The sequence below is a fragment of the Cydia fagiglandana genome, chromosome 17 (assembly GCF_963556715.1).
Source record: "Cydia fagiglandana chromosome 17, ilCydFagi1.1, whole genome shotgun sequence".
NCBI lineage: Eukaryota > Metazoa > Arthropoda > Insecta > Lepidoptera > Tortricidae > Cydia > Cydia fagiglandana.
In genome coordinates, this window is record NC_085948.1 from 16,046,110 (window position 1) to 16,061,942 (window position 15,833).

General features: G+C 44.9%; 1 protein-coding gene across 1 annotated transcript in view; it reads left to right on the top strand.

Annotated features, from left to right (window-relative positions):
* LOC134672613 (disks large homolog 5) overlaps nucleotides 1-15,833 on the top strand; it is a 42,431-nt gene that overhangs the window by 15,000 nt on the left and 11,598 nt on the right. The window contains exons 14-22 of the mRNA XM_063530568.1: nucleotides 114-221; nucleotides 963-1,126; nucleotides 4,931-5,112; nucleotides 7,902-7,981; nucleotides 8,366-8,496; nucleotides 10,930-11,026; nucleotides 11,948-12,038; nucleotides 13,810-13,883; nucleotides 15,415-15,478. Coding sequence (XP_063386638.1) covers nucleotides 114-221; nucleotides 963-1,126; nucleotides 4,931-5,112; nucleotides 7,902-7,981; nucleotides 8,366-8,496; nucleotides 10,930-11,026; nucleotides 11,948-12,038; nucleotides 13,810-13,883; nucleotides 15,415-15,478 — 991 coding nt within the window. The remainder of the gene's footprint in view (nucleotides 1-113; nucleotides 222-962; nucleotides 1,127-4,930; nucleotides 5,113-7,901; nucleotides 7,982-8,365; nucleotides 8,497-10,929; nucleotides 11,027-11,947; nucleotides 12,039-13,809; nucleotides 13,884-15,414; nucleotides 15,479-15,833) is intronic.

Consider the following 15,833-nt stretch of genomic DNA (forward strand, 5'->3'; position numbering starts at 1 on the left):
TCGGAATTAAAGGTAAAAACAATGAGATTATATCGCGGTAGACCCGTTTGTGTAATTAAATATGGGTAATAGGTGGGAATTTTAACCTGGATTGAAAATGATATCGTGTACAGGAGAGGGACGCCATGGTGGGCGAGCTGGCGGACGCGCGGCGCCACGGCGGCGCCGGCGCAGAGCGCGCGCGCCGCGAGCACCGGGAGACGGCCGTCGACCATGTGCAGGTAAGGCCTCACCTAACGAGCGGTTTTTCAAGGCGCGTTAAAAAAGCGTTTGTTTCCGTCCACACGCTAAATTCGATTTAACGTCACAAATCCAACAACGCTTGATAATAAGCGCCACCGCCATCCATTTGTCATTCAAACGCTTTTTTTAACGCGCGTTGTAAAGCACTCGTCCGAATGAGCCCTTAAGCATTTCTGCTTATTTACCCCAAATATGCCAACCTTCTCTTTAGCTTGTAGGATCTATCTGTAGGATAAGACTCTTCCAAAATAGTTTTAAACAAATGGTCGCATCGCATCAAATTACCAATGTTTTTTCCATGTCTATTCTTAATAGTTTTCAGAATCGCTCTCCTCATTCTACACAACACTATTTCATTCGATACCTACCGTTTCTGTGCTCTGCTCCGCCATTAAAAAAATACAAAAACTGTTTGGTCAAAAAAAAAGATTAATCATTATCGAACCTACTCGTACTCAGCTCACGAGAATCTGTTGAAAAATGCGACCTATAGATAGACGAGAGCATCTGGAAATACGAAATAATTTTTGCCCAAATAGAAACGGAGACGTTAGCTTTCGCTCGGTCAATCAAAGAATTATTGATTGTATAAATCGTAAACATCATGGTGATGATGGTACCTAAATTATCAGATGTCAACATTTGACAACCAGAGATCTTTATTAATCATCAAATTCGCACAATATTATAAATTAATCATTGCTATTATTTTTCCACAGGACATAGAGTGGGAAGTGATCGACGTAGAACTGAGCGGTCCCAACGCGGATGGTGAGCTCGGTGTCGAACTGGCCGGCGGTAGAGACGAGCCTTACTTCCCCAACGACCCTAGCGTCTACGTCACTTCGGTGGCCAAGGGTTCAGTGGCTGAAGGAAAGATCAAGTGAGTATCCACAGGACATAGAGTGGGAAGTGATCGTTGTAGAACTGAGCGGTCTCAACGCAGATGGTGAGCTCGGTGTCGAACTGGCCGGCGGTAGAGACGAGCCTTACTTCCCCAACGACCCTAGCGTCTACGTCACTTCGGTGGCCAAAGGTTCAGTGGCTGAAGGAAAGATCAAGTGAGTATCCACAGGACATAGAGTGGGAAGTGATCGTTGTAGAACTGAGCGGTCTCAACGCAGATGGCGAGCTCGGTGTCGAACTGGCCGGCGGTAGAGACGAGCCTTACTTCCCCAATGACCCTAGCGTCTACGTCACTTCGGTGGCCAAAGGTTCAGTGGCTGAAGGAAAGATCAAGTGAGTATCCACAGGACATAAGAGTGGGAAGTGATCGACGTAGAACTGAGCGGTCCCAACGCGGATGGTGAGCTCGGTGTCGAACTGGCCGGCGGTAGAGACGAGCCTTACTTCCCCAACGACCCTAGCGTCTACGTCACTTCGGTGGCCAAAGGCTCAGTCGCTGAAGGAAAGATCAAGTGAGTATCCACAGGGCATAGAGTGGGAAGTGATCGATGTAGAACTGAGCGGTCCCAACGCAGACGGCGAGCTCGGCGTGGAACTGGCCGGCGGTAGAGACGAGCCTTACTTCCCCAACGACCCTAGCGTCTACGTCACTTCGGTGGCCAAGGGCTCAGTGGCTGAAGGAAAGATCAAGTGAGTATCCACAGGACATAAGAGTGGGAAGTGATCGATGTAGAACTGAGCGGTCCCAACGCGGATGGTGAGCTCGGTGTCGAACTGGCCGGCGGTAGAGACGAGCCTTACTTCCCCAACGACCCTAGCGTCTACGTCACTTCGGTGGCCAAAGGTTCAGTGGCTGAAGGAAAGATCAAGTGAGTATCCACAGGACATAGAGTGGGAAGTGATCGTTGTAGAACTGAGCGGTCTCAACGCAGATGGCGAGCTCGGTGTCGAACTGGCCGGCGGTAGAGACGAGCCTTACTTCCCCAACGACCCTAGCGTCTACGTCACTTCGGTGGCCAAAGGTTCAGTGGCTGAAGGAAAGATCAAGTGAGTATCCACAGGACATAAGAGTGGGAAGTGATCGACGTAGAACTGAGCGGTCCCAACGCGGATGGTGAGCTCGGTGTCGAACTGGCCGGCGGTAGAGACGAGCCTTACTTCCCCAACGACCCTAGCGTCTACGTCACTTCGGTGGCCAAAGGCTCAGTCGCTGAAGGAAAGATCAAGTGAGTATCCACAGGGCATAGAGTGGGAAGTGATCGATGTAGAACTGAGCGGTCCCAACGCAGACGGCGAGCTCGGCGTGGAACTGGCCGGCGGTAGAGACGAGCCTTACTTCCCCAACGACCCTAGCGTCTACGTCACTTCGGTGGCCAAGGGCTCAGTGGCTGAAGGAAAGATCAAGTGAGTATCCACAGGACATAAGAGTGGGAAGTGATCGATGTAGAACTGAGCGGTCCCAACGCGGATGGTGAGCTCGGTGTCGAACTGGCCGGCGGTAGAGACGAGCCTTACTTCCCCAACGACCCTAGCGTCTACGTCACTTCGGTGGCCAAAGGTTCAGTGGCTGAAGGAAAGATCAAGTGAGTATCCACAGGACATAGAGTGGGAAGTGATCGTTGTAGAACTGAGCGGTCTCAACGCAGATGGCGAGCTCGGTGTCGAACTGGCCGGCGGTAGAGACGAGCCTTACTTCCCCAACGACCCTAGCGTCTACGTCACTTCGGTGGCCAAAGGTTCAGTGGCTGAAGGAAAGATCAAGTGAGTATCCACAGGACATAAGAGTGGGAAGTGATCGACGTAGAACTGAGCGGTCCCAACGCGGATGGTGAGCTCGGTGTCGAACTGGCCGGCGGTAGAGACGAGCCTTACTTCCCCAACGACCCTAGCGTCTACGTCACTTCGGTGGCCAAGGGCTCAGTGGCTGAAGGAAAGATCAAGTGAGTGTTAGTATAAGCACAGATTAATAAATAGTTACTACGTAACAGATACATCATTCCCATACAAATGCGAAAATACCTACGCTATAATAGCCTACAAAATCTTAATAATAATACCTGCTGCTCAGGACAAGAAGAAATGTACCATAAGTACGCGCACAAAGAGTCGAGACTGTATTGTCCGCCGTTCGAGTCACGTGCCAATGCGTCATCGTAAGAATGTGGTAGGGTTGTACCTATGATGATTATTGTAAACGAATGTTGTGAATCAACCATATTTTTATTAGTCAATCAAATATGTTTTATTTTTATGTAATGATTAATATTTTTTTTCCTTCTCAGAATTCTGTTATTAAATTTTATAGTTGAAAATATCCTAAATCGCGTAAATAATTTTAATAAATACTCATACGGAAAACAGGAGCAAAGCGACGGAAAATCAACGGTTTTTAACAGTTGTAATACGGTGCTACCAGGTCAATTCATTATGACGTTGTCAAAATTATTTAAAAATACTTTTTCTAACTCTTCAATATAATTATTAAACGTTCCAGGTGGACTTTTAGCCCGCCATAAAAAGATGAATCTTTATTATAGACTTTTTCCCTTGTTTTTTAACTTTTACACCCATCTACTGCTCAATAATTATGTACGTGGTTTCGGCATTTCGAAGCGTAAGCGCGGGAAACGTGCGGTGCGTGCGCTCAGGCGGGCGTTCGGCGGCCCTCGGCCCTCTGTCGGTTGTATCGTCGACGATACGCCGAGCGGTAGGCATATAGCGCGTGGCCTTGAGCGAGTGAGGGAGGCCTGGTATAAGGGCACAAATAAACCTTTGATTTTCTTTAGGATCGAAGCTTCCCTCTAAGGGTCGAGGCGTAATAGGGATGTTTCCTATACTTAAATTATTTCAAACCGTGCACGAAATAAAGCACCAGATAATTATTAGAAAAACATAGATAGTAGCTATTTTTAAACACAATTTGTATTTAATAAATAATATAAAAAGTAGGTGAGTTTACCGTGATGTCATTATATTCGTTTTCATATAAATTCCATATTAGCAAATCGTTTTGATAGTTCTAAATAAGAAGCTGATTTGACTAGTAGGAATGTAACCTATTATTAGTCCTAGTAATTTAGGGTGAGACCGAGGGTTTCGCGAACGTGAAGGGCGAGCTTAAGGCTGGGAGGCCGAAGAATTGAAAGCGAGGCCAAAGGCCGAGCTGTGGGAAGTTAGAGTTTTAAAGCATACAATAGGTATACTCGTAGCGTTAAATTAGTTACATTACAAGGCCGAAGGTCCGATGGCGAAGCATCTACACTTGCGATGGCCAAATGTCGAGGTCTGAGTAGGGCCGTTATGGTAGTGAAGGAACACATCTAAAGATCAAAAAACGTTTTCTGACCCTCTCTTCTTGTATGTTCGACTTCTCAACGTCAGCGGTAGGCTTCTAGCTAGAGATTCATGTGAGTGTATGTGAAGATTGAAATGTTGAAGTAACCATATTTTTACAAGCTTTTATTTAGTTTCACCTGACCGTGTGTGTAATCAAATCTTGCAAGTTAAATTTGATCCACTTCCCGGTTTTCGATTGAGCTGAAATTTTGCATACATATGTAAGTCGGGTGACAATGCAATATTATAGTGTGATCGAGCTGATCTAATGATGGAGATCGGAGGTGGCTATAGGAACTCTGTGATGAAACAACGCAACCTAATTGTGTTAGGGCTTTTTAGAATCGTCTCGATGAGTATTAGTTGTCTGTCGTAAGAAAAGTACAGTCAGCGGTAAAAGCTTGTACCAAAAATGAAATTTTTGCCAAAAACTTTTATTGTACAGGGTACTGGACCGCGTGATAGGCGGCGGCTCGGGCGGCTGGGCGCGCGCCGGCTCGTGCGCGGCGGCCCTGCGCGCCGCCACCGCGCGCGGCGCCGCGCAGCTGCGCCTGCAGCGCGCCGCCGCGCGCCGCCTGCACCGCCCGCTGCGGCGAGACGACACCGGCGCGCTGCACCTGCAGCACGGTCAGTACCATGGAGCACAGTACACTGCGCGGGCGGCTGGGCGCGCGCCGGCTCGTGCGCGGCGGCCCTGCGCGCCGCCACCGCGCGCGGCGCCGCGCAGCTGCGCCTGCAGCGCGCCGCCGCGCGCCGCCTGCACCGCCCGCTGCGGCGAGACGACACCGGCGCGCTGCACCTGCAGCACGGTCAGTACCATGGAGCACAGTACACTGCGCGGGCGGCTGGGCGCGCGCCGGCTCGTGCGCGGCGGCCCTGCGCGCCGCCACCGCGCGCGGCGCCGCGCAGCTGCGCCTGCAGCGCGCCGCCGCGCGCCGCCTGCACCGCCCGCTGCGGCGAGACGACACCGGCGCGCTGCACCTGCAGCACGGTCAGTACCATGGAGCACAGTACACTGCGCGGGCGGCTGGGCGCGCGCCGGCTCGTGCGCGGCGGCCCTGCGCGCCGCCACCGCGCGCGGCGCCGCGCAGCTGCGCCTGCAGCGCGCCGCCGCGCGCCGCCTGCACCGCCCGCTGCGGCGAGACGACACCGGCGCGCTGCACCTGCAGCACGGTCAGTACCATGGAGCACAGTACACTGCGCGGGCGGCTGGGCGCGCGCCGGCTCGTGCGCGGCGGCCCTGCGCGCCGCCACCGCGCGCGGCGCCGCGCAGCTGCGCCTGCAGCGCGCCGCCGCGCGCCGCCTGCACCGCCCGCTGCGGCGAGACGACACCGGCGCGCTGCACCTGCAGCACGGTCAGTACCATGGAGCACAGTACACTGCGCGGGCGGCTGGGCGCGCGCCGGCTCGTGCGCGGCGGCCCTGCGCGCCGCCACCGCGCGCGGCGCCGCGCAGCTGCGCCTGCAGCGCGCCGCCGCGCGCCGCCTGCACCGCCCGCTGCGGCGAGACGACACCGGCGCGCTGCACCTGCAGCACGGTCAGTACCATGGAGCACAGTACACTGCGCGGGCGGCTGGGCGCGCGCCGGCTCGTGCGCGGCGGCCCTGCGCGCCGCCACCGCGCGCGGCGCCGCGCAGCTGCGCCTGCAGCGCGCCGCCGCGCGCCGCCTGCACCGCCCGCTGCGGCGAGACGACACCGGCGCGCTGCACCTGCAGCACGGTCAGTACCATGGAGCACAGTACACTGCGCGGGCGGCTGGGCGCGCGCCGGCTCGTGCGCGGCGGCCCTGCGCGCCGCCACCGCGCGCGGCGCCGCGCAGCTGCGCCTGCAGCGCGCCGCCGCGCGCCGCCTGCACCGCCCGCTGCGGCGAGACGACACCGGCGCGCTGCACCTGCAGCACGGTCAGTACCATGGAGCACAGTACACTGCGCGGGCGGCTGGGCGCGCGCCGGCTCGTGCGCGGCGGCCCTGCGCGCCGCCACCGCGCGCGGCGCCGCGCAGCTGCGCCTGCAGCGCGCCGCCGCGCGCCGCCTGCACCGCCCGCTGCGGCGAGACGACACCGGCGCGCTGCACCTGCAGCACGGTCAGTACCATTCACTCTCGTTTCTCACTTTTTTATTGCTGTTCGTATCGCAGAGACCCTGACGACGCGAAGAGCCTTGTGGTGATGGGAAAGGTGGACGGCGGACGGCCTAAAGCGGCGGCAACCTTTTAGCAGCCAAGGACCACATAGTAGTTAACGGAGGTGACGCGGGCCGTACTTTGTTAATATTTATGATTTTATGAGACATTGTCGTGTGTCACTATTACATACAAAATAGCCAAGGCGGCACTCGGGCCGCAAGTGACAGGTTCACGAGCCGCATGCGGCCCGCGGGCCGCAGGTTGCCGACCGCTGGCCTAGAGGACCGAGTCCAAAGAGATGGTGTGACCGAATATCAGCCCAGGTGGACATCGCACTAAGCGACGCTTTCCACGAAGCGACCGACGGGGAGAAGTGGAGAGCTGTCGTAGGAAAAATTTGCGAACGGAGTCCCGATCCTCAGCGGTGAGGGACCGACTTAGATGAAGAAGATTGTTCTCCTCATAAATAAAAGGAAAAGTAAGATGGTCTTTCTTCAAAAGACGACGCGTATAGGCTGACTACTATGTGTATTACTAGACTGTTTAAAAATAGACGACGCGGGCGGCACAGTGCGTCGATCGAGATTCAGGTACACACCTACGCAATGACTAACTATGTATTAGGGCATTTTCACCTAACTGTGTACCACTAGCCGGTTAGCAATCGTCACTAAAGCCCCATTTAGACGTATCAAGAACTTGCATGCGATTTTCGATACGTTGCGGTATTTGGTCGTTCGACTGAAATTCATTATACTCTGTAGTTAGCAATGTATTGAATATTGCTTGCAAGTTCTTGAATAGTCTAAATGGGGCTTAAACTGACGGTCAATGTCAAATCCCATACATTTTGTCAGGAATGTGACGGTTAAACGTTACTGAAACACGACTTAAGTCGCGTAAAGCACAAGGTGAAATGAAATTGCCCATTAACATCATAAACCACTCACCAAAATTTTTTTTTTTGTGTGCCATAATAAAATTTTGTTAGGTATTAACCTAAGGCAAATTACATCAACCACAGCTACCTATGACGTATCACGGACTACTTCTGGTGTTTCCTGGGCCCCTAGGGAAAAGTGATCTGTGGACCATCGATAAATAACCACTGTGACATAGATAAAAGTGTATGGAGCTACACATTTCACATTTACGGTACACCATACGTTTTATGGTAACTGCCTTGTCAAAACTTAGCGCTTGACAACCAATTTGCAATAGAATAAAAAAAAAAGGGATTTGACTTGTTTCAAATGTTAAACACCTTCTTAAATTTAGTTTGTTTTCAACAGGTATTTTCATCAGTAAAATATCTCCGGGCAGCGCCATCGCAAAAGACGACAACATCTTCGTAGGGGATCGCATAGTCAGTGTAAGTACCAGCTAATTCTTCAACTTGAAACCAATTTTCCATTAGATTTGGTTTTACATATGGTCATTCATTATGTGTAGAGTCTGTTCGGAAAGAGAAGAGTCGTGGAATGTATTGCACCCCATACATTCCATGACTCTTCTCTTTCCGCACAAATTCTATTTCTATTTCCTACATACAGTCAAAACGACAATTTTATTGGTTAATTTGATGTTTTCATTCACAAATTCATTCCATTCGTCCCAGCTCTTGTGAAACGACATGTACATGTAAATACTTTGTAAAATTTCTAATTGACTGAAGACAAACGAATTTTAGTTATTTCATGTTTGTGTCGTGTGTAAAATGTATCAAAATTAACAGCTATACATTTTATTTTGACAGATTAACAACAGATCGCTCGAAGGCATGAAGAGCGTGTCGGAAGTGTGGGCACTCCTCAACGAGTGTCAGTACGAAACTGTGACACTAACGCTGTTGCGGCCGCTCTATCCCTGCTGCTTAGATGCGAATAGGTAAGTCTCTTTATAGACGTACATTATGTACAACAGATCGCTCTAAGGCATGAAGTGTCGGAAGTGTGGACACTCCTCAACCAGTTTCAGTACGAAATTCTGACACTTACATTGTTGCGGCCGCTCTATCCTTGCAGCTTAGATGTGAACACGTAAGACTGTTTATAGACATATTGTACATTGACAGAACAACAGATCTCTCTAAGGCATGAAGTGTCGGAAGTGTGGACACTCCTCAAGGATAGGTTCGTTAGGTTGCTTCAGATGCCCGAAGGGACGTCGACTCAGGGAACGAGACAAAGATTTTCACGTCTCACGATATGCCTGGAAATTTCACGATCTGCCTGATATTACGATCGGCAGCCGACATATAGACATATTATACATGGACAGAACAACAGATCGCTCGAAGGCATGAAATGTCGGAAGTGTGGGCATTCCTCAAAGAGGGAAACATTCGGTATCGTCTTGGGTCATCCCATTCGTTTTTCGTCAAGTTCTTAAATTATGTAGTCCTATTCTGCTTTCGTCACTCATTCTACATTGAAAGCCACCGACGATTGTGACGAATGTAGGATGGGTGACGAAAGCAGAGGACTAATTTAAGAACTTGACGAAAAACGAATGGGACGACCCAAGACGATACCAAACATTCGATTTCATCATTCTATATAGTTTTACGTAATGGCGTCAAAGACAACGCGCAAATGAGTTGATGTACTGTTCGGCTAAATAATGTTGTGATGCACCAGCAAATACTAGTTTCGCTACCAGCAAGATAAGAGTCAGTCTAAGCTAACTCTTAACTAATTGGTGGTAGTGGCACCTTAAACGTCAAATTTATATAAAATTATGACGTGTTTAGTGGCAATTCCATACTTAGTCGCTGTAAAATAGTTGCAGATTTAGCCGGACTAAGGCGGACTGTACTATTTAGTATGCATCTCCATAATACAGTATATTTTCGTTATGGGCTTGTTGTAGTTGTCACTTTTCTTCTTTAATTCCTGTATTGTTGTTGCGACCCAATATTGCTGCACCAATTATTGTATTTTTCAAACTGGAAGGGTAAGATAATAGATATCATCTCCATACGATTTATAACCTAAAAATGCCAAATGTCGCAACATTGTACTGAATAGGGAACATTACGCGAAACTTCGCGTAGGAGGCGCCACTACCACTATCCGTCACAATCTGGGGGTCTACCGCGAAACAAGAAAATCGAAATTGCGTTATCTAACCTCTATCACTCTTGCTTGTTCGAGCGATAAAGAGGCAGATAACTTGTTAACAAACCGCCTTGATGCATCAACGTCATATTTTATTGTTTGTGAAAACTTGTCAAAAAACAGTTTAAGGCAAAACAGTATAAGTTACTCTATGGTTTACTAGAGGAGCTAGTGCTGCACTCTGGCGACGGAACATTGCAGTAATACCCCCTATTTAGATCTATTATTCTATTCTATCATCGTACACTTCCAGTTTGAAAATTATTATAGGTTGTGAAAACTAAATTTTTAATACATCATTAGGTCTAATGCTAAACATCTTCTTTCATAGATCCAATCTAATGGGAAATTCACCATTATTATCCATTTAAATTGAATTGACATATAAAATCAATATTTACGTTAGTTTGTTTACGCATTTTTGAATTTACGTAATCGCATCTCACAATGGAGGAAAATATGTTAGTGTTTTCACAATTATGCATCTCAATCGTCTCTTGTATCTCTCGCGGTCTACACTGCTTAAGACGTAGTAAAAATTGTAAAATCATTTTTTATTTCGGATGACTAATGACAGGAAATAATGTATGTATAAAGTATAAAGTACATGACATAATTTATAACGTAGTGAGAAAGTGTATTTAAAAGTAAACGTCAAATCACACAATATTGTTTTTTTTTTGTATAATAGATACTAAAATAAATGTTAGCACTAAATTTGTAAAAATTATTAGGTGAATTGGCTAATCAAACTGTCATTTTAGGTTATAAAAACACCGTTTAGTAGATCTTAACTCATAGCAATAAGGTGAAATATGACTCTCAGACTCTGTAGGCTATATTTCACTAAGGCGTTAAGCATAAGGGCTGATTTAGACAGTGCGCGAACTCGCATGCGATTTTAGTTACATTGCGGACTGTGGATTACGTCCAATTCAATCCACCAATCAAAACCCTCAATGGTATGAAACTCGCATGCGAGTTCTCGCATCGTCTAAATCGGGCTTAAGAGCAGTAACTCATTTTGAAATGTCATTCAATTGTATACTTTGTATGTAGCTACTTATACGATATATTATACAATTGAAAGAGATTTCAAAATGATTTACTGCTCTTATGCTTAGCGCGGCAGATAAATCATGAAGATTTTTTTTTTATTAATGAAGATTAATTTGACATTAAAATATGTATTATTTTACAGGCTATCACTGTTTGACTCTAGTGAAGGCAAGATGCTAAGTCTTTGCTCGCAGACTGAAGACTGGTCACCATTTCTGCACCCGCCTTCTGACTCTAAGGTAAATAAGACTTTTACATCACCAATTCGAAAAAAGGCTTTTTCTTCTCTTCTAGGATCCGATCAAAGTGGCTTTTTTCTTCCCTGCTAGGAGGGATCAAAGTAACATTTTCCTGTTCTAGGACACTATTGTTTTTTTTGCACATTATTTTTTTTAGCTTTATTTAGTTTTTTATACATCATAATTACCTCATAGGTGATGTGATATGGACCCGGGTATTTCCTTAAACCACGTCCAAGACCACCGGTGGACGGGCAGCAGCGTCCCTCAAATTCGGTGTACTCGACTGCGATCGCCAACCCGCCTGCCAAGCGTAGCGATTATGGCATTCACCCCCAAAAAAGGGGGAGGCCTATGTTCAGCAGTGGATGTCTTATGTGGGATTCTATTATAGAATCCTTCGCTTCGTCAATAACTGATGTGATACGTCCTCGTCGTAAATATGCAATTTTGCTCCCTTGCGACACAATCTACTATTTTTTAAAGTTACCCTTTTCGCCCCCCTTTGCCTTCCCTAAACGCTTTAGGGAAGGCCTTTTGTCCTGACAGAATTTTTAGTGCTTTTTGGAAATTTTTCGAGAACGTACTCTCTGGTCTATATAGCACTACCGAGGTTTAAACCGACGATTTTTAACCACACATTAAAGTTTAATAGACGGCTCTTTAACTACTAAAGAAAATATGAAATTCTAAGACATGTGACTAACTTTATTTTATTGCATCTGAAACACCTAATGACATGACATAATTTTTTTGATTTCCGCTACCCAAAGGTTGTCTGGGAGAGACCGCTTTTTAGCAATACGACCGCCTGTCGTTTAACCTCCTCTTTTCTGTATTCTTTGTAATCTTTTCTGTAATGAGGTGTGCAATAAAGAGTTTTTGTATTGTTTTGTTTTGATAAATGTTATTTTGATCCAGGTCCACATAGAGCACGGTGTACCGGATTTTGACCGTCGGTACGTGTACCACGTAGCAGCTGGAAGCCAGGGCAAGATACATCAGGAAAGAGGTTGGTACATTCTTAGATCAACCAATTAAATTATTTTAATGAAAATATTTTAACTTCATAAATGTCATATTACGAAAGAAAAAGTGACTAAGGCCCACTTGCACCATTCCACTAACACGGGGTTAAGCGGTTAAACCATTAACCTAGTGTCAAATTGTATGGCCAACCATGGCAACTCCTGGTTTAACCGGTTAACTCCGGGTTAGTGGAATGGTGCAAGTGGGCCTAAGAGTCTCCCAACGTCTATCGACGCTGAATCGGCAAAAGCCAATAGAAAAAAGCTTAAGGTTTACGCAATAAAAGCTAAAAAGGCATGGTTCGGCTTGGATCGGCCGACGAGTCGACATCTTTTTTGCTTTGTTTATACGACAACGGTTTCACTCACTTGAATTTTTAGTCGCTATTGGCGACATGTTTCGGGCCCGTCAGGGGTCCTTCCTCAGGCTCGAGTGCTCGCGGCGGTTGTCGTATAAACAATTTAAAATATGTCTCACGAAAGTTTAATATCGGTCTTTTTTGCTCTTATTTGCGTACACATAAAGCTTTTTTACATCGGCTATTGCCGATTCCGCGTCGATAGCTGTGGGGAGACCCTAATGAATCCAGTGCTTAAGGCTGGAATCGAACCAGCGTCCTCTCAATCGCGTGTAATCGCGGCAGAAGCCTAAAACCGTAGAATAATCTGGTGTTAGGTTTTCAGGATACTTTTAATATTGACTTATTATTGCTACTAAAGTTCGTTTTTTTAGCATTAGAAAGAATGTAAGCGATCTTGACATCTTTTAATTGAAATACGCTTTTTAAAAATAAGTAACTGTTATGAAAGCAGAAGAATATAAATGATCGTATTAGATTCATAATTGTTACATATTTAGGGGTCATCCATTAATTACGTCACACGTTTAGGGGGAGGGAGGGGGTCAAGAAAATGTGACATATTGTGACATGGGGGAGGGGGGAGACACAAACTTTGTGACGTCACTTTAACTTCATCAGTAACCGAAAATTTATTTAAATTATTTAGTTCGCTGTACATTTAAATAACAAGTTTTTAAAACGAAAATAGTTTTTAATCGTTTAATTTTCTTTCCTAAGCAGTTTTGGGTTATAAAATTACTAATATTTATATCGTTAAAAATATTTGGATAAAATATTAATAATACTTAGGTACTTACTTAATTCGATTTGGCGTTTTCGTAGAAAAAATGTGACGTCACACTAGGGGGGGTGGGGTTTGCCAAATGTGACCAAGTGTGACAAGGGGGGGGGGGGAGGGGTCAAAAAACCTAGAAATTGGTGTGACGTAATTAATGGATGACCCCTTACCGTGACTTATTTTTAAAACTTGCTTTTCAATTAAAAGACACATCAAGATTGTTTACCTTTTTTCTAATGCTAAAAATACGAACTATATGTAGAATATCAAATGTATAAAAACCAATGTACATCACCTGTTAAGAGTATACTATACAGGGTCACATCCACAAAAGATTTATGTCTAAAAGATTCTGGCCTACTAATAAGTCTCAAACATTTTTATATGCAAAAAAGTAACGACTCCTTAATCCTTTTCATACTAGCCTATTGTTGCATTATCATTTGTCAGCGAATTTAGTTATATACTTACAAATTTATTCATTCATTTCTATATCTTTGTGATTGATAAAGATAAATACCTAATATGGGCCAAAGGCGCTAGAGTAGTAAACTAATCGATAAGATAAGCTATCGACACTTTATCGATACGTTATCGATGTTATCAACTTATCAGGTACATGGGACATGATCAGAGGGAAGATCGAGGCGGTCACCGGACGCAGCAAGTCGAAGGACAAACAAAACAAGGTAAGATTAGTTAAAATTACTTAATTAATTGTTTGTTGCCGGTCCCATATTGGGATACCCTCCTCCAATTGATTTAAATCTTCTCGAGGCAGAGGTGTACGGTTGGAGCCGGTATAGCTTTATTTGACGTTCGTAAGCGCATTGTAATATGCCTACTTGAATAAACTATTTTTTATCTTTTACAAACCTATACTCTATATCTTTAGGTATTTCAATAAAAGTAAACAAAATCTACCCTCAAATGGCCCCTTAAGTCAGCTGAGGGTAGATGAAAACATTACATGATCAAATATTGTAGGTTAAAAAGTCAGGTCGTTCAGTGACTGATCCAGGCGGTTTTGTATTTGGTCGGCTAACCAATATCTAAATGTTATAACGATCCGAAAATTTAAAAATTGTTTGTCTACTTTTTTAAATACCTAAAGATACAGACTATAGTTTTTTTTGTATTGTACACTTTTTGTCTCTGTGATGGTAAGGCCTACGTAGTCATAGTTACATCAATGTAATTTAAACCGTATTGAATAGAAACACAATTGTTTTTCTTTGTTTCGTTCGATTTCAAAACAATAGAAATTCAATCTTATTTCCTTCACTATTGATTTCAATTTCACCTGACAATTTGTTTTGCATTTTTGCATTCTCAAATAGAGTCGTTAGTATTTTTCAATATGGTATCGAAATAAAGTAAACCAATAAAAATGGCTACATGTAATTCATGCCTCTCTTCTATCAAAATGTTTTTAAGTAGAAATAAAATTATTCAACCGACATAAAATATCGTATATAAGATTTCAATGAGTAATATTTACAATACTGACCGTCATAAAATTAACGTTTCTTCTATTTTTTTACACGATACAGATATTTATATCAACATTTGTCAATAAATAATAAGTGTTTTGTATTAAAAACATTATTGATCTAATTAAATGTGTGCCTTAATGTTGTTTACGAAGTAGATTGTTTGTTATAATTGTTTGACAGTCGCGATAAAGATTTCAGTTGTCGCGATAACGAAATTTCCTGTTGGTACCATCGCCCACACTGTTAACTGTACATCGGTGGACCTTATGCCTTTTGTAATAAGGTCCAACTATGTACAGTTAGGGGTGTTGATGTTTGTACTCGTGTTATTGTATGCGTAATAAGAATTTTATTGCGAATGATTCATATGATAATACATATTTTGATTTAATTTTAAGCTCTTACGGACATATGCTCCAATCTTGATTCTCTATTTTTAGCAATCATTGTCTCTGCGACATATTTTTTTATGTTTTACCGTTTTATTACATTTTAACATAGACTAGGAATCCTCTAGACCGAGTTTAGAGCAATTATTTCATGCAACCGATGATGCCAAAATTGCGGGGGGGCGCTCAAAGACACGGATGTCACACAAAGAAAGTGTCGACTCGAACATGGAGTAAAATTACCGTATGCGTGGCAGAGGGGGTAGCGCGACTATGCTCAGTCTGGAGGATGTTTTGTCTGTGCATTTTAATGATATAAATAATTTATAATCCAGGTACCTGAGTCTGACGCGATAGCAGAGCTGGATTCTGTTATCGACAGCTATCATGGAAAAACAAGTAAGTATACACATACTGACCAAATCATACAACTGTCTAACTTTTAAGTACTGATTTAAATTAATGCCACATAAGGTCACAATAACCAAATATGATTTTATTTTTGGGTGAATCAACTATTTGTAACTTGTCGTTATTCTGACCCGCCAGACAGGCGCCAATTCTAGAACAGTTAGAAGAATTCTTGTAATACGTTATATTATCGTGATTTGTAGATAGCCCATTGGGAATAGGGCTAATGAATACCACAAAAATGCATGATTGCTTAATTTAAATGCTAATAAACTAGAGTTTAAAAAGTGATATGAAAAAGTTGTCTTTTTAATTTCTATAAACGTTTAAGTATCTAAAATGT